This window comes from Sceloporus occidentalis, unplaced genomic scaffold (genome assembly GCF_023333645.1).
Source record: "Sceloporus occidentalis isolate IW3139 unplaced genomic scaffold, rSceOcc1.0.p SCAF_4, whole genome shotgun sequence".
In the NCBI taxonomy this organism is placed as follows: Eukaryota; Metazoa; Chordata; class Lepidosauria; order Squamata; family Phrynosomatidae; genus Sceloporus; species Sceloporus occidentalis.
This window is the reverse complement of record NW_028316984.1, coordinates 93337749-93357241: the sequence shown is the minus strand read 5'-3', so window position 1 is coordinate 93357241 and position 19493 is coordinate 93337749. Positions and strand designations below refer to the sequence as shown.

The window sequence follows — 19493 nt, the reverse complement described above, 5'->3', positions numbered from 1 at the left end:
AAGGGTTGGGTCAGGACCTTGTGGGGCTTTTTGTTTTTATTGTTGCATATTGTATTAACTTTGTTGTTACCCGCCTCGATCCTCAAAGTGGAAGAGGCGGGATATAAATAAATAAATAAATAAATAAATAAATAAATAAATAAATAAAATTATTAGCATTTTTTATCATTTCTTGACCCATCAGGGCCCCCAAGGCAATGCACAGTGAGTAAACACAATTTAAAAACATTAAATAACTCAAAACTATTTAAAATACTCCAGTTGTGTAAATGCACTAAAAATCCATTAAGACTTTCCTTTTAAAAACAGCTCTAAAACTAAACTGTTAATGAAACCCCCTAGATTTAAGATTAAAGGGTCAAGCAAAATAGCATAGTCTTCCCTGCCCACCAGAAACTCAGAATGGATGGAGCCAGGCTGACCTCCTTTGGAAGGGAGTTCCACAGGTGAGGTGCTGCTACAGAGAAAATCCTATTACATACCATCAGCCTGGCCTCAAGAGTCCAAGAACATCCCCAAACTACAAACCCACCAGGAGCTGAGCAGAGATGGGAAAGCTGTGTGCCTCAAATTACAGAGCACTAATGGCAATTAGTGCAGACCATACCAGGATAAATGAGGGCCCGAACAGACAGGCCCAAATAAAACTGTTTCAGGTCACTTTGGAGGTATGATGTTTAAATAACACACATATCTTAAGAGGCCAGAAGCTGCGCCAAAGCTGTGCTCCAGTCCTCAGGACTGGAGTGTGGCTTTAGCGCAGCTTCTGGCCTCTTAGGATGCATGCATCATTTAAACAGTATACTGTACTTCCAAAGTGACCTGAAACAGTTTTATTTGGGCCTGTCTATTCCGGCCCTGAATCGATAGTCTTCGAACTCTATATGAAGCAGTTAGCTATGTTCCCTATCTAGTTCGATGATCGCCATACAAAATCTTCTCAGGCTTGCCAAATTCATCATAGATCAATGGGAATTTTTTATTGAAGGGAAGTAAGTATCTGGGCAAAGCTTGAGGGAAAGAAAAACCATCTTCAGCTGATGCATAACTAATTAAAGATAGAAATGTATTTTAGCTTATGCAGCTTTGGCTTCCCCCTCTGGACATTTTGAAAATTAAGAACTGAGTAATTTGATTAATGTCTGGCATTCAGTTAATAACACTAATATCCTAAAAGATCTGCTTTAAATTGCACGTAAAATTATTTCAAATCAGCATGTGAAAGCCAGCGTGACATAATGGTTTGAGTGTTGGACTACAACTCTGGAGACCAGGGTTTGAAACCCTGCTCAGACAAGTTGACCTTGCGCAAGTCACATGCTCTCAGCCTCAAAGGTAGGCAATGACAAACCTCCTCTGAACAAATCTTGACAAGAAAACTTTATTTTCCAAACCTTAGATTTGCTATAGTGTTTTGTGTTTTTTTCAGGCTATGTGGCCATGTTCTAGAAGAGTTTATTCCTGACGTTTTGACAACATCTGTGGCTGGCATTTTAGATTTGCTGTTTAAGTATAATTGCAGTAAGGGCATAATTAACATTTTGAATTAAGTATGTGAAGCCAACATCTATTTGCATGACTGAAGATACTGTATCTAATCCTTAACTGTAGGCAACTCTAGCCTGACCTTGCAAGCTGCTGGATGAAGCAGTTTCCTCAACTGAAACAACTGCAGTATTACAGATGTACTACACAGAGTATCATTACATTATGAAAATGATGTGTTTCTGTAAGAGTAGAAATAGATTATATGATTGTGTTTTTGAAGATTTTTTTTTTTACTCTGTTGGCACAAGTTAAAAATCACATCCAGATGAGCACAGCTACATTTGCTGGTGCACAGTACCCAATAAACAAACACTACAAATATTTAAGATGCCTAGTCATGGTACTTACAATACATTACATTTGGACATTAGAAAAATGCTACTCTCCATTTTCAATCCAAATATTTTGGCAACTTCCAAAATTTAAGTATGTTAACAAAAAGATGCTTAGAAACCAGTTGCTAAAGCCACATTATCCCTATTCAGGACTTCAGAAATTAGTTCTGTTGTCCTCTACAGAGAAAGGGTGACTTCTTTGGAAGTTGTTTTGTTGTTGTGTACATACAAGTCATTCCAGCTCATGGTGATCGTAAGGCAAACCTATCATAGGGTTTTCTTGGCAAAGGGCAGCATGAAGCTACCACTGACAATCCGGATTGGGGCCACAGTAACTGCATAGCACAGCCCCAATCCGCCTTTTTAACAGCCAAAAAAGAAGTGGTAAACAGCTGCTCCTTTTTGCACCGGCATGAAACCGGCTTTTTGCCCCTGCTGCAGCTAGAAGCCAGCTTTTTATGCTGGTCTGTTCCGGCCCTATGTCTTTAGACTGTTTGCTTATTCAGGTCCTTCAACATGCTGTACTTCATTTACCTTTGGTGTATGGGGAGTTGAGATGATATATCCTAATAAGCTAATTCTGTATAAACAAATTATATCGCATAATGGAAGAAACCCAATATATATGACAGTAGATTCCCTAAATACATTTAATGTTTAAGTTGTGAATATAATCCCCCAAACCATAGGTTTCCAGAGGCACTGATATATAATTAATTCCAATATACTAGCTCTAGTCTGCCATGAAATGGCCTGCCCACTCCTAATGGGTTGCTATTCAGGCTCCTTTTCCAAGAAGGGCAATGCCACATTCAACTAACAATGATATCTGCATCAGGAGACAAACCACTATCTCTTCTAACCAGTGTTACTCAAGAACATTTTCTTATCTCATGGAATGTGCCACACTTACACTGTCTCCATCACTCTGTGTTTTACAGGATATGTAAAACAAGACTGGGTTGTATGACTGCTAGCATTTTCTTAATTTTTTAAAAAAGTTATTGTTTTTCTTGTCTGGTTAAGAAACACTTTAAACAGCTACGCCGGGAAAAAGATAGGAAAAAATAAGCAGCAGCAAAACTAATCTCCAAACATTGTGTTAGAGTATAAACAGATTTATGCCAAGCAATACTTTTTCTTTGTCCATCCAATGAGAAAAACATATTCTACAGAAATGAACTGCTGACAGAAGCTACTGTTTTACTTTCCTCCTTTCATAGTAAGACCTAAATAAATTTATGTTTTGCTTTCAGAAAAGAAAACACATGAACGTGCTTAAACAGGAGGCAAGCAGAGATCTCAGCAGGAATCAAGCAATAGTCTGCTACTTGGGTATTCCAAAACAAATTTACTATGTTTAACTCATGTGTTGTAGTGCTTCCAGTTACTGAAACCCATTACTCTGAACCTTACCAGCCAATACAGTAGAAAATGAGGTATGAGAAACTGTGGCTCCCCAGGGCCTGCCAAAACCTAAAGCAAGACAAGCTCAAACATCTCCATCTAAATTGTAAAAAAGCCTATTATGTATCTGAAATAGGCACCAGAAAGAAGTCCTGCATTATTATAGTCTATTATGCATTCAGATTATGTACAAGAAAGAAGCCACATGTGAATTTAGCTATCCCAACATGGCTCTTCTCTAATTTGCAAGGGTATAATCAACTACTCTCCCCATACAATCCGCCCCGCACTCTCAGGTTGGGTGAAAGACATCTTTTAAGAGTTCCAGACGCTCGATATGTATCAGCTCAGAGGGCTTTCTCTATTTCAGCCCCTCAGCTCTGGAACTCCCTCCCCAATGAGCTCCATACTTCCACCTCCCTCTATGCTTTCAAGAAGAACTTGAAGACTTTTTTGTTCCGCCAGGCTTTCCTCCCCGTGAGCCTTGTGGTCATTCTCTTCCCCTTGGCAATGTTTTTGTGTATTCCATTCTACACAGCCACTTGTATAGGGTGTTGTAGGTTTTTACTGTTCTTAATTGTTAACTTTGTATTATTGTCATGCTGATGTTTTAATTGTCTTACTCTTTGATGTACACCGCTGTGATCGCTGGAATAGTGGTATAAAAATAAAATTTTATTATTATTATTATTACTCAATATACATGCAGTTTTAGCAAAATCCACGCTTATCTTTTACATCCATCAGGTACATCCATGTACCTGAAAGACGTCCATACATTGGTAACTGCCAGATGGTAATCTGCACTCAACCCAGTTCAAAAATTATTTGACTAGAGGCCAAAGGAGGAGAGAAGTTGTTTGTGAGAGCTTTCCACACAGAGCTATTATATTCTCTTCAAATCTCTGAAAAGTCAATCCATACTATGCTAGTTCCATGGCAGCTTCACACTCAGAACAGACAGGAAAACCATAGAGGGCTTTCAGATCTGAAGTGAAATAACCTTAGCCTTAAGAGTTCTGAATTATCTCTTTGAGGTGTGTTGCTTTGCACAGAACAGCATACAAAAGATGCTACCCACACTTTGTAGTATGGCCAGAAAAGAGAAGTGGCTTGCTTATTTCAGCTGAAAATAATCACATTATTAGAAAACAAGGCATTTTTTAAAAGACTTTTTATTGAATTTTGACAAGAGATTTCATAGCAACAATTTTGTCAAGTACTAATAAATAGATTTGCCTCTTCTAGCATGAAATTATTATCTCCCCATGGCCATACATCCACCTATGCCACATAAACAATTTAAGGATGAAAGGAAGGGGAAACTCCTCACGTTTCTACACAAGTGAAACCCATCCAAAATCAGCATGTAGACCATAATTGGAAATGTAAACAGATGGGGTTAATCTTCTAACAATAGCCTATATATTGGAAGAATAGTACAGGAAAAGGTCTGAAATCCCAGTCGTCACCTCATCCCACCCTGCTCCAATAGTGACTAACAAAAGCCTCATTCCCACTACCTTTTAAACTGGATCATGGCTCGGTTCAAAAGACCCTGGTTGCCACAATCCTGATTTCATCCGCTTCTTTTTTGATAAATCAATTCTGTGCAAGAGCGAACCAGTGCAGATTTAAATCTGCTCCCTATGGTGTGGGCAAAGGTGGTATTGCCCCCTTTCCCAAGCTTCCGGGGGGGGGGGGGGGTCCTATCTGTTCAAATGTGGCTGCTGCAATGGCTGCAGCTGCCAACGCTGCTTCCCTAAGCACCATTTCCTCCTCCCAGGGGTTCCCCTCCATACTCACTGGGGAGCCACCTGAAAACCCCCAGGTACCTCAATGGACAGGCAGTGGGATGGCACCAATGGTCCAGTGCAAGGATGGCCTCCCTCTCCCAGAGAAGGCCAGTGGTCCCACTTTGATGAGCTACTGCTGTTGCCACCTTCCGCAGCCACATGTCTCGTCATGCCATGGAGGGTGAAGTAAGATCAGGTGCGGGGAGGGAACCCCACCACTGCAGCCTCAGCATATTGCCAGAGCGGCTTCAATCGGCACAAATGTAGTACAAACCACGCTCTGCTGCTGAACCAATTCATTGATTCGGCTCGGAAACCGTATTATCTGTAAGTGGGAATGCGGCCCAAGTATAGCACAGATGGTTGTGGAAGCACTCAAGATTATTGGGATGTATATAAGAGTATGATTAAAGAAGAATATTAACCCAGAAGAAACTTTAAAAAGATTCTGCAGTTGAGCATTAAGCCAGAATCACCTGCAGTCTGCTGTACCTTCAGTTCACATAATCTAGTCTGTTGTCTTCCAAAATACTTGTTATCTGCTGGGGTTTGGCTCCAGGACCCCTTGTGGTTAACAAAATCTGTGGCGGTACAAGTCCCGTTAAATCCAAGGGCATAGCAAAATGATATCCTTTATATAAAATGGAAAATGAGTTTGCTATTGAGAATTTATACTTTTTAAAAATATTTTCAAGCCATAGATACTTGAATCTATGGATAAAAAAAATCCATGGATAAGGAGAGCCGCCTGTACCATTTATTAGTCATGCATTATAGTTAATACAAAGGGCTTACTTGTTATTGAAGGGACCACACTACATAGATATATCATGCTCACATTGATTTAACTGTCAGGACTCCATCCCATGGAATTCTGGGATTTGTAGTTTGGGGAGGAACATGGAAATATAGGAAGCTCTAGTACTTTAGGTTACGGATAAACTAGAAGTGTGTAGCAGCTAATTCAAAGGATCTAATCAAACTGCAAACCTTAGAATTCCTTATGATGGAGACATGGACATTAAAGTGGCATCAGACTGCTATAACCATGGTGTAAAGATACACCTTGATTGCAGTCAGATACCATATGACTGCAATGATGCCTCTAAAGAGAAAAGAACTGCCTTATTTTCGGGCGTATAAGACGACTGGGCGTATAAGACGACCCCCACCTTTTCCAGTTAAAATATAGAGTTTGGGATACACTCGCCTTATAAGACTACCCCTCTTCCAACGCACACCAAATAAAAATTAAAAAACCATCAGATTTGATTTCAATATGGTAATTTTAATTCAAATGCTTATGACATGCAGGTACTTAGCAGGAAAACTTGTTGTATACAAAGCCTGTTGGATTGGTCAGCTCTCCCTGCCTGCCCAGCCCTGCCTGTCTCCAAGACTATCAGAGTGGTAGTGCAAACATGTCTCTTTTTCCATACCCCAGATGCCTGCAGCTTGCTTCGCCCTTCACTTACGCCTCCCCGGTGAGGTGCCCCCTCACCTCGTCATCGGGACCGCATTAAGTCACTTTTTTCCATGAATCCTGGTCAGTGGATTTTCTTCTACCGTACTTGTACAGCGCCATCCTTGGTGCTTTCATACGGTCGCCGCATACGGCGGGGATGCAGCCACAGCGATCATATGCGGCGATCGCAGATTCTCCAATCTGGCTCGGAAGTTTCAGCACCTGCCCCATAAGTTGACATCTGGAGTATAAGACGACCCCCGACTTTTGAGAAGATTTTCCTGGGTTAAAAAGTAGTCTTATACGCCAGAAAATACAGTATATCATCCGCTCCGCTTATTTGCTTGCTTTTATGGACATTCTTTGAACAATGGGAGATTACAAGAAGCATTCCACATTCCTAATACATTGGACCTTAATAATCACATCTTCATAATTATCATTCTTTAAATGCATTCACGTTACAGTAAAATGAACAGCAGGTTATGTACCGTGATATGCAATGACCCAAAGTCAGAACTCAGAAATATTTGTTTCTGATTACAACTGCTATGCACATTGGAGGCCATGCTGATTGGGAGTTTTAGGAGTTGAAGTCCAAAAGTAATTTTTTCAAGCTTATCCCAAGGAATATTAAAAAGACAAATAATAGTTACAATGTTAACTATAGAGTTTGGAAGTAAAAATTTACAAACAATGTGTTACTTGTAACTACTGTATACACTCATGTATAAATCTAGAAATTTTAGTCAAAAAATTGACCCCAAAAAACTGGGTCGACTTATCAAAAAAGGGTCAAAAAAGGAACCACTTTCTTTCTCTGGGGAAAGCGGGAGAGGAGGACCTAAAAGAAGCACCAACTCTGTCAACCATCCACGGCTTGAAAATCCCTTCTACTCTGTCCCTTCTACTCAGTTCACAATAACTCCACTTCTGACCTTTTTGGATGCTTGGGTTGGAAAAGCACAAACAGTTATGCCTGGCAGAATTTTGTAAGTTCTTTGGCATAATTTTCCTTTCTGTCCTTTGTTACATGCCTCTAAGTTTTATCCTCGACTTATACAAGGATCAGATCAAAATCTGTATTTTGGTTCCATAACCTGTCCTCAACTTACACAAGAGGTCGACTAGTATATACAGTAGTATCTTTTTCCAGTAACAAAGGCAAAACTATGAAAAGAGATAGAATTCAGAGACATAGCTGTGTTAGGGGCGAAAAAGATGGGCAGGAAAAAGCAGCTTGAAGCTGCCTTTTCCGAAGCCATGTTGAAACCCCACCAACTGCACCGCACGCTTCCAAGGTGGCTGGAGTGTGCATGTCATGACCACATGGCACGGCTTCAAGCTGCACTGCTGGGTACTTTTTTTTTTTTAAACTTTCCCCCAACCAACCCTGTGCACCTTCAGAGGAGTGAACTGCCAGTGACTGCCATCCCATTGGATGGCTGTCCCTGTATCTGCACACATTTGCATGTGCAGTGCTTCACTTGGACAGGGCATCGGAGCAGAAGTGTGCCCATGCAAATGCTGGCAAGGTACAATCATGCCCCCCTTCACTCCATGCCCCCTCTTTGACTGTCTGTTTCGTGTATGTTCTACTCATCTCCATGAGAGGTGTCAGTTTCTCTTTTGGGCATTGCCACTTCACCGACTGGGTACAGCAGCTCTGTCCCTTCTAAATGCATGCCTACGACGGGGTGTTTAAATGCACAATTAGGGTCAAGGTTTGAAAAGCGAACCCCTTTAGAGCTGCTCTGGCATTGGTGCATTTGTACATACATGCAAAGGTGTGCACTTTCTGGAAAGAAGAGGAAAAAATCCAGCTCCTTTTTAGTCCAGCTTTTCTCCCTATAACGTGGCTTGGGAGTACTTTCTGGCCAGCTTCAAGGCATGCATCGTCTAAATGCCCTGCCTTGAAGCCAGCCAGAAAAGTGCTTATTTTGACCATCTGTTTCACCCCTTTGTCTGGAATATCAGTATGCAAAGGTATCTTTGAGACTAACTGAGAAAAAGTTGTACAATAAACTCTCACAGTCCTAAGGTGTATCCACACTGCCAAATTAAAGCAGTTTGACACCACTTTGACTGCCATGACTCTATCCTATAGAATTCTGGGATTTGTAGTTTGGTGAGGTAATCAGTCTGGTCTGTCAGAGAGCACTGGTGTCTCAGGCGGGTTACAGATGGGCAGGGGAAGACGTCTTGAAGGTGTCTTCCCCTGAATACGGAGCCTCCAGACCACCCGCCCCGGGGCTGTGGCTAAGGTGGATGGGGCTTCCACACTGGGGGTAGTGAAGACGCCTCACCTGGGGCCGTTTCTTACCCGCAGCTTCCATACCGCCGCCTTGCAGGATGCTGCAAAGAGAGAGGCAGCTTCCGCACGGGCGGCCAAAAACGCAGCTTTTTTTTTTCTTTTGCCGGCTGGCGGATGCGCAGCTGCGGCGGTCAGCACCGGCGACAGAAAGCGTATGTGCACATTTAAAGCGCCCAGGCCCCTTTAAACTTTTTCCCCCGCCCTACCCAAGAACAAAGGTGGCCTCCTGCCAGCTGGTGATGGCATCCTTGTCTGCTTGCACGTTGCCAGTTTCACTGGCATCATGGATGCCTCCTCTCCTTTGCTCCCTGTGCTCTTGCTGAATCTGCAATGCACAGCCACAGCTGTCGCTGCTGCCACCGCTGCCACTGCTGTCCCCCTGCCATCCCCCATCACCTCCCTTGTACATATGTAAATATTTAAAGCTTTAGTGTTTTTTTATTGTTAGGTGAAAATGGCGCAGGAATGTGTGTAGGGGTTCACTTTAAATTCCAAACTTTCCACAATTCTAGCAGCGCATGCATACATGTTGCTCTAGGGTTAGGGTTATGAGCATTAAAATAGAGTGCAGCTGGGCGGCAGCTTCCACAGCTGCCTGGCATCTGACGCTGCAATTAAAGCCTGACTGCAAACCGCGCATGTCCCGGGACCCCGACTCATTATGCGACGCAGCAGACACGGAGCTTTTAAATGGGCAACTTAAATTAGCGGCGTAACAATTCTGACGTATCGGTGCAGCAGCTTAAATACGGAGATGCGCACGTACGCCGCTTATCAAAAAGAAGCGGGAAAAACCAGCACCTTTTTAATGCCGCTTCTTCCCGCTTGGGGCGTGCGGGCGGCGCGTTCATGACGGCATTCAGGTAAGGGCCGTCTAAAGGCTACACCTTCATGACGTCATGAACACACCCCTTTTTGCCCGTCTGTAACCCGCCTCACTAAACTACAAATCTCAGGATTCTGTAGGATAGTCATGTTAGTCAAAGTGGTGTCAAACAACTTAAATTGTGCAGTGTATATACACCCTTGTGTATTTTATCAAATGCAAAGGCATAAATATATTACTATTATTTATGTTACTATTATTTACTAGTTAAGCAAAATAAGAAATGAAGATAGTAACCATGCTTTTTCTGTTTTTACTATTTTAATAACAGCTTACCCAACTATAATACTTTTAGGGGAGAGAGAGAGAGAGAGAGAGAGAGAGAGAGAGAGAGATTTATATATATATATATATATATATATTTATTTATATATTTTATTTATCAGTATACTTCCTTATCTTTGTCCTATCATTTTTAGCAACAAAATTTTCTTTAATCCCTAGATTTTTATTTTACAGGAGGTAGTGAACTCAGATATTTTATGAGTTAACCATACCTATACTATATATATATATATATATATATATATATATGTATATATGTATATGTATGTATGTATGTGTGTGTGTGTGTGTGTGTATATATATATATATATATATATATATATATATATATATAGTATAGGTATGGTTAACTCATAAAATATCTGAGTTCACTACCTCCTGTAAAATAAAAATCTAGGGATTAAAGAAAATTTTATTGCTAAAAATGATAGGACAAAGATAAGGAAGTATACTGATAAATAAAAAGGATAGCATGTAAAGCTAAATTTTATGTTTTATGTAACGATATCTGCGATATGTTACAAGATCTCATGTGATCTCTGCTTTTACTTTTGTGATGTATGTATGTGATGTATATATGTATAGTATTTTTAATAAATTTTGTGAATAAAAAAATAAAAAATGTTACTATTAACAAAAATTAATGATAGGTAACTTCATTCCTTTTTGCAGAGTAATTGTAACATATAGTTAATATGTAAGGCTTCAGTGAATACACTGCAATGCTCTTCTGCTTACATGAACCTGTTGTTCATTTACTCTGACTGGCAGTGGCTCCTTAAGGTTTCAGAGGCGGGATATAAACCGCCATATAGTACGTATTCTATACGTACTAGGGTTAGGAAGGGGCGGTGCTTCCGCACCCCCCTAACCCTAGTACGTATAGAATACGTACAAGATGGCGGCGCTCCTTCCACATGGGCGCCGCCATCTTTACATACTTGACGCATAGCGTCCAGACGTGTCGCGGCGCCTATGATGTCGCGAATGTGCCAGCGGCGCCTCGCGACGTCATAAAGGCGCCGCAAAAAGAAGCTCCGAAATGGAGCTTCTTTTTTGCTCCGCGCGGGAGCCGCGCAGTTTGGCTGCTGCAGCTCCCGCGCGGAGCAAATGGCGCTGGTGGGAGACTGCCGCAAAGCGGCGGATTGTATCCTGCCAGAGTAAGGTTTATTTTGGGGTTTTTTACCTTGACTTGGAGATACCATGGGTTGAAACCTTTTGCATAAAAAGCATGGTCTTTACCACCATGCAATGGCTTCTTTCTGAATATGGCCCACGATACCAAGTAAGAATGCAACTCACTATAAACAGTGTCTTAACTGTACAGTAATACTCTCCTAAAGGCACAAATAGATCAAACGAAATCTTCAAAACCTGGCCACAGTGAATTATTTAAAGTGTCTCCTTTTGATCCACAAATACAAAGTTGTTTAACTGCAAATTGATCTTCACTTCTCCTTCTGTTGAATTATTCTTCTGAAACTAATTTACTGCCAAATTTAAAGATAACAACTAATTGAAAAATACACTTTTTTGTACTTAATAAGTTTTATAGCAAACAAATATGATATATGGGATCCAAAGACTAGCATCAAATTAGCTTTTGATTTTATTTTCTATGCCCTAGTTATCTATTCTTAGTTTCTGAATCACTGTATACATGAAATATAAGTTCTCTTGGTCAGAGCTACAGTCACTGTAACACTGTAACACTGTAAATTTACAGTGCTTTATAAATAAAGGTTAATAATAATAATAATAATAATAATAATAACAACAACATACTAGTTGCTTACCTTTAAATTTGGATCGAATGTTTGCCAGTTCTTTGTTTATTCGCTTTATCTCAGCTTCTTTGCTTTTACCTGGAAACAAAGAAGTGCAATATTTTACACACAGCTTCCATTTTTGCAGAACACTAAATTAAAATATCAGCAGAATTCAACGAAGAAATAAGCAAAGAACTCATGTTAGTAGATAAATACAGTGCACCCACATTATATGCGGGCGTGTTTTACGCCGACTGTAAACATTTCAGTTCTTGCTCATCAAGTGCCCTAAGCATTTTTGGAAAGAAGGACAGCAGAAAATGCAAGGCAGCATGAGATAGCTTTTGACAGTAGAAAGTCATCAAAATGTGCTGGAATGTCTATTTGTTGTTTTTTTAACAGTTTATATTTTAACTGGTTTTGATGTTTTTATAGTTTAATCACTTTTTAAAAAATAGTTTTACCACATTTTAGAGAGCCAAAGCTGTGTAGAGGTTTGAATGTCGGATTAGGACTCTGAGAGACAAGGGTTCCAATCTTTGCTCAGCCATTGAAACCCACTGGATGATCTTGGGCAAGTCACAATCTCTCTACATCAGAGGAAGGCAAACCTACTCCAAAAAAATCTTATCCAGAAAACCCATGGTATGTTTGTCTTAGGGATACCATAAGTCAGAAACAACTTGAAGCACACAATCACACACAACTGCCAGCTTTTGAATGTGTGTATCATATTATTGTTTTAGCTATGCCTGTTTTAACTGTTTTAACCTGCCTTGAATCCCAAACTGTCTGGGGGAGGGGGAAGAGGTAAGACAGAAGTATAACAACAACAACCTGGTGAAGTGGCATGGATTATGTTATGCCTGATTTTGTCTATTGTGATATACATGGAATTACCTTGGAAGACCATCTGGAAACTAGTCCTAGTATGTTAGTTGTACTTTGAACTGTTGAATAGTACAAATTGGCAGAAATGCATCTCTGAAGATGCCAGCCACAGCTGCTGGTGAAACACGAGGAATCAATTCTTCTAGAACATGGCCTCATAGCCCAAAAAACCCACAAAAAAAAACTATAGATATGCATCTTGTTGGCTGAAAGCACTAGGTGATTTCTAGTCCTTCTGCAATTACATTGGTAAATGCTGTTTTTTATCTTTAAACGCTACATGATTTAAGATGCACATACAGTGGGTCCTTGGTATCCACTGGGGTTTGGTTCCAGGACACCCCGAAAAGATATCAAAATCCTTGAATATTCAAATCCTATGAAATACAATGGCACAATAAAATGGTGTCTTTGAAAACAGTGGCGGGATACAAACCGCTGCTTTGCGGCGCTTCCCCGCTGCCGCCGTTTGCTCCGCGCGGGAGCTGCAGCAGTCAAACCGCGCGGCTCCCGCGCGGAGCAAAAAAGAAGCTCCATTTCGGAGCTTCTTCTTGCGGCGCCTCTATGACGTCGCGAGGCGCCTGGCACGGACTCGCGACGTCATAGGCGCCGCGACACGTCTGGACGCTATGCGTCCAGTACGTAAAGATGGTGGCGCCCATGTGGAAGGGGCGCCGCCATCTTGTACGTATTCTATACGTACTAGGGTTAGGGGGGTGCGGAAGCACCGCCCCTTCCTAACCCTAGTACGTATACAATACGTACTATATGGCGGTATGTATCCCGCCAGTGAAATGGTGTTTGTCAAGGTGCCATTCTGTCCCCCATTCTGTTTAACATTTACATGAAGCTACTGGGAGAGATCATCCGGAAACATGGGGCATGGTGTTATCAGTACGCTGATGACACCCAAATTTATTTCTCTATGTCCCTGACTGCTGCAGTGACTAAGGATGGCATCTCTCCTCTAAATGCCTGTCTTGAGTCGGTAATGGGCTGGATGAGGGAAAGCAAACTCAAGGTGAATCCAGAGAAAACGGAGATGCTTGCGATAGCGACCCCTGGTCCAGGGATGAAGATTTGTCAACCACTCCTGGACGGGGTCACACGGGGTCAAGGATGAAGTTCACAATTTGGGAGTACTCCTGGGCTCGTCTCTACAGCTGTCATCTCAGGTGGAGGTGGTGGCCAGGAGTGCATGTTACCAACTTCAGTTGACACATCAACTGGATTTCTGTAATGCACTCTACATGGGGCAACCCTTGTACCAAACCCGGAAGCTACAGTTAGTGCAAAATATGGCAGCGAGATTGGTTGCTGGATGCTCCAGGTCAGACCACATAACACCTATCTTGAAAGATCTTCACTGGCTGCCTATTTGTTTCCGGGCTCAATACAAGGTGTTGGTAATGACCTATAAAGCCCTAAATGGCTTGGGCCCAGGGTACTTGGAGGACCACCTCTCTCCATATAATCCGCCCTGCACACTCAGGTCGGCAGGGAAGAATTTATTGGAGGTCCCAACAGTACGATATGTTAGGACTTCGCAACGGGCCTTCTCTATCTCGGCCCCAAAAACATGGAACAATCTCCCGGACGAACTCCACTCCACCACATCTTTAGATCTGTTTAAGAAGAATCTTAAGACCTTCTTCTTTTCTCAAGCCTTCCCCCCATGAGATGTTACTCTATGGTTCACCCCTTCTGTTAATGACCTTGCAATGTTTATGGATCCCCCACTCAGCAGGCCCTGTTATTGTATTGTTACTGTTTTTAAATGCTGTTTTTATCGTTTTTTACTTCGATGTACTTTTGTCTAATCTGTGCGCCGCTTTGATCATTGGAAAAGCGGGATAAAAATAAAATATTATTATTATTATTATTATTATTATTATTATTATTATTGCATCCCTACCTGGCCCAGAGGGACCTTGAAACAGTGGTACATGCTCTGGTAACCTCTCGTTTAGATTTCTGTAATGCGCTCTACATGTGGCTACCTTTGTACCAAGTTCGGAAGCTTCAATTGATTCAAAACGCTGCAGCCAGATTGGTCACAGGTACATCCATACCTGACCATATTACTCAAATACTAAAATCATTACACTGGCAGCCGATCAGCTTCCGGGCCCAATTCAAAGTGTTGGTTATTACCTTTAAAGCCCTACATGGCTTGGGCCCGAGTTACTTGAGGGAACGCCTCTCCTTACACAATCCGCCCCACACTCTCAGAACATCTGGGAAGAATCTATTAGAATATCCAAAGACCAGGTTATGATCAACTTCCCATAGAGCGTTTACTGCCATAGCCTCCAAGCTGTGGAACGACTTGCCGGAGAAGATCTGTCTCATTACCATCTTAGATGCCTTTAAGAAGGCACTTAAGACGGATCTGTTCCATCAGGCCTATCCACCCAATCTGTTATAAGAGAGTTAGAAATACTCCACCTCTATTTGAAATGATATGTATTTTAAATTATGATTTAGTCAATACATTGTATTGGTAATGGTTATATTGTTTTATTGAGTGTATTTTATATGACATTGTAGTTTTAATCTTGTAATTGTTGTTTTCATTGTTGTAATCCCGCCTCAATCCGCAGGGAGAGGTGGGAAACATAAAAATTATTATTATTATTATTTCATATAAAATGGCAAAATTATACTCTTTTCTTATCTTTTTTTTATTAATAGATATTTTAATCTCTAAATTTCATTATATTATGTTTAATTCTGTTTTGAGGGGAGAATCTGAGATATAAGATTGAATGTGGATATTTTAATGTGTCGTGAGCCGCTTTGATTGTCTGGTCACAAAAATGTGGGATAAAAATTAAAATTTTATTTATTATTTATTTATTTTAATTCTTGCTTTTTGAAGGTGATATATCTGTTTTTAATATTTTAAAGCAGTAGATAGTTGAACCTATGGATAAACAATCTGTGTATACTGAGAGCCAACTGCACCTTGTTTCTAGGCACAATTCGAAGTGCTAATTATAACCTAGCTCTATATGGCTCTGGTCCAAGCTATTTAGCACATCATATCTCCTTGTACGAGCCAGCCCAGGTTCTGAGATCCTCAGGAGAGACCCTTCTCTCAGTCCCACCACCATCACAAGCATGGTTAATGGGGACATGAGACAGAGTCTTCTCAGTGACTGCCCCTAGACTCTGGAACTCTCTTCCCAGGGAGGCTGGAATGACCTCTCTGTGCTTTCCTTCTACCGGCTGGCTAAAACCATTTTATTCAGACAAGCTTTTAAAACATAAAGTATTTAAAGAACAAGCTGGGGGTTGGAGTTGTACTGTTTTAACTGTATTGTTTCTAAGAGCTTTTATATTTTTTAAAGTGCATTTTATTTTTTTAATGTGTCATGTGTTTTAATACTATAATAGTTAGATTCTATTTTAATGCTCACTTTTTATGTTTTAATTATAGAATCATAGAGTTGGAAGAGACCGCAAGGGCCATCCAGTGCAACCCCCTGCCATGCAGGAAATCTAAATCAAAGCATCCCCGACAGATGGCCATCCAGTCTCTGTTTAAAAACCTCTAAGGAAGGAGACTCCACTACACTCCGAGGGAGTGCTTTCCACTGTACAACAGCCCTTACTATCAGGAAGTTCTTCCTAATGTTGAGGAGGAATCTCTTTTCCTGTAGCTTACATCCATTGTTCCGAGTCCTAGTCTCTGGAGCAGCAGAAAACAAGCTTGCTCCCTCCTCAATATGACATCCCTTCAAGTATTTAAACAGGGCTATCATATCACCCCTTAACTTTATCTTCTCCAGGCTAAACATCCCCAGCTTCCTAAGTCGTTCCTCATAGGACATGGTTTCCAGACCCTTCACCATTTTGGTCGCCCTCCTTTGGACATGCTCCTGTTTCTCAATGTCCTTTTTGAATTGTGGTGCCCAGAACTGGACACAGTATTCCAGGTGGTTCTTTTAATTATGAGTCACTTTGAGTCCTAATTGCAGGGGGGGGGGGGCTGATGATGATGATGCCTGAATGAATGTCCATAACCATACTAATCCACTCATGTTGTTTCCAATAAACATTTACAGACAGAATCTCCCCACCAGAAAAGCATACCTGGTATTGTTATTTTTTAAGCTTCTGATTTTTTTTAAAAAAAACCATCCTTTCACAACATGTTTATTCTTAAAGTGTTCTATTTTATTTAAATGACTTTGTTTTTGTAAGCCACTCTGCAAGTAATGCTGAAGGGAAATATATAAATCTCATAAACAAACAAAATGAACTCTACTCCCAGGCTTTAAGACATACAGAACTTGAGCTGTACAACACTCAGAGACAACCTACTGAACTGGAAGTCCCACTTCATCTGTAAATGGGCCATAAGTAGGCTTCCTTTATCAGACAGTTGGAAGAATGAACAAAAATATACATAAATCACTTTGAAAAGTTAAGAACAAGAAATAAATAATGCTATGTATTTTATATGTATTATCTTACTAGACAGGCCCCTTCCCCACCACCACTCCCTTCTCCTTCTGTGTCGTGTCTTTTTAGATTGTAAGCCTGAGGGCAGGGAACCGTCCAATTAAAAAGATTGTATGTACAGCGCTGTGTAAATTTACAGCACTTTATAAATAAAGGTTAATAATAATAATAATAATAATAATAATAATAATAAATATTATGCATCTTTTCTAGTATACCATCTCCAGGATGGTTCTTGCCACGGTGTGTAGTGTGGTGCAAAAGGGGTAATTCTAGTAGTAGCTCTGAGCTAGTGCACTACTAAGGAACCTTTAGCCTTTCAGATGTTTTGGACTTCAGCTCCCATGAGTCCCAATCTGCATGGCCCATGCCAAGAACTTATGGGAACTGCAGCCCCAAGCATCAAGAGAGCTAAAGGATACTCATTCCTCATGCACTAGCAGATTACATTCCTGTCAGTAAGGATTCAATGCATTGCTTTATGCTAGTCTCTCATCCCACTGCATCATCCCCACAAAAGGTTAATTTTGAACGTTGAGACTCCTTGCAAAATTCAAATACAGTGGACCCTTGTTATATGCTGGAGTATGGTTCCAAGATCCCCCGTGTATAACAAAATCTGCATATGCTCAAGTCCCATTAAATATAATGACATAGCAAAACGATGTCCCTTATAAAAAATGGAAAATCAAGGTTTGATATTTGAAATTTATACTTTTTTTGAACATTTTCAAACTGTGTATGCTTGAATCTGTGTATAAAAAATCTGTTTATAAGAAGGGCCGACTGTACTATACCCCACTTTGTGTAATTATAAGCCTTTTCTAGTAGTACAAAGCCACCACTAGATACTACTCTCCTTAAAATAATTGTGTGTTTTTTTCAAATGCAAGTTTAATCCATTATCAACTCAGACCCCATCAGGATTTAGGGTTCTTTAACTGACAACACTAATCATCACATCGCTTTAAATACTTCCATTCATTACTACTGTATAAAAATAGTCATCTTGTGCCCATTTCCCCAGATTACCAGAAAAAGGGAAGCAAAAACGCTTACACCAATAACTGTTATTTTCCACTCTAGACTAGAACACTGACCTTCAAACCCTGGATATTTGTGATTAGCAGAAGGCATGTGCACTTCCTGGGAAAGGTCATTTAGATAAACAGGAACATGTCCCTTTTTCTACAATGTTTCCAGAATTAGCCAAGCCAGATGTACAAGAAACAATATTGTATTCACTGTCTCAAAATGTGGAGGGGTGGGATCAAAACAAGAACCTCTTGTTAAATCACAGCTTATTCTGAAAAGTGTAATTCCGATATCTGAAGTGTCAGATTGTGTAAACCAAAGCCTTTTGTGTGTGTATTTATAACACATTTTTAAGGCCAAAATCCAACAGCTGGGGCTGCAGAAGAAATTTTTTCTTCTGCCATCTGCATGCCTTTGATAAAGAATCCAAAACATTTTTTTGCTGCAGTATGGAGAGACATATTCCCTCTCCTCAGTTCTGGTGGTGGAAGTATGTTCTCTTAGTAAGTATAACCCCACAGGATCCTAGTCTTAGTATGCAGAATCTATGGGCCTCTGGGCTTTTGTAAACACCTGCCAAGAGACATCCTGCATCATCTGAGACTCTCAAGAACTGCCCTTCCCCCGAGGAGTTCAGTGTAAACGCCTTCTGTGTTGGAAACAGTAAAACTTTATTCCAGGGGGGAAAAACATAGGTATTAGCACGAAACCATCTGAAAATAGAAGTGCCATCATCCCCAATCACTGGCATCCCACCCTAAAGCTCATGGGCTTTACCTTAATTCATTAACTAATTAAACATACCAACTCTCACTTCTGTATCCCCTCAGTCACCCAGCCCATAATACCATCCTGATCCCATCTCTACTTTGTGTTTCCCACCAACAGACTGGAGCGTGTCCAGAGGAGGGTGACCAAAATGGCAAAGGGTCCTATGAGGAGTGACTTAGGGAGCTGGGTATATTCAGTCTGGAGAAGAGAAGGTTAAGAGGTGATATGATAGCCTTGTTTAAATATTTGAAAGGATGTAATATCGAGGATGAAGCAAGTTTGTTTTCTGCTGCTCCCAAGAATAGGACCCGGAGCAATGGATTTCAACTACTGTACAGGAAAAGAGATTCCACCTAAACGTTAGGAGGAACTTTCTGACAGTAAGAGCTGTTCAACAGTGGAACACACTCCTTCAGAGCGTGGTGTGGTCTCCTTCCTTGGAGGTCTTTAAACAGAGACTGGATGGCCATCTGTCAGGGATGCTTTGTGTATTCCTGCATGGCAAGGGGTTGGACTGGATG

General features: G+C 40.9%; 1 protein-coding gene across 2 annotated transcripts in view; it reads right to left on the bottom strand.

The window, feature by feature from the left end:
* Positions 1-19493, bottom strand: part of AP2A2 (adaptor related protein complex 2 subunit alpha 2) — an 84552-nt gene that overhangs the window by 52693 nt on the left and 12366 nt on the right. For both annotated transcript variants that reach the window (XM_089520913.1, XM_089520914.1), the window contains exon 2: positions 11833-11901. In XM_089520913.1, coding sequence (XP_089377039.1) covers positions 11833-11901 — 69 coding nt within the window. The remainder of the gene's footprint in view (positions 1-11832; positions 11902-19493) is intronic.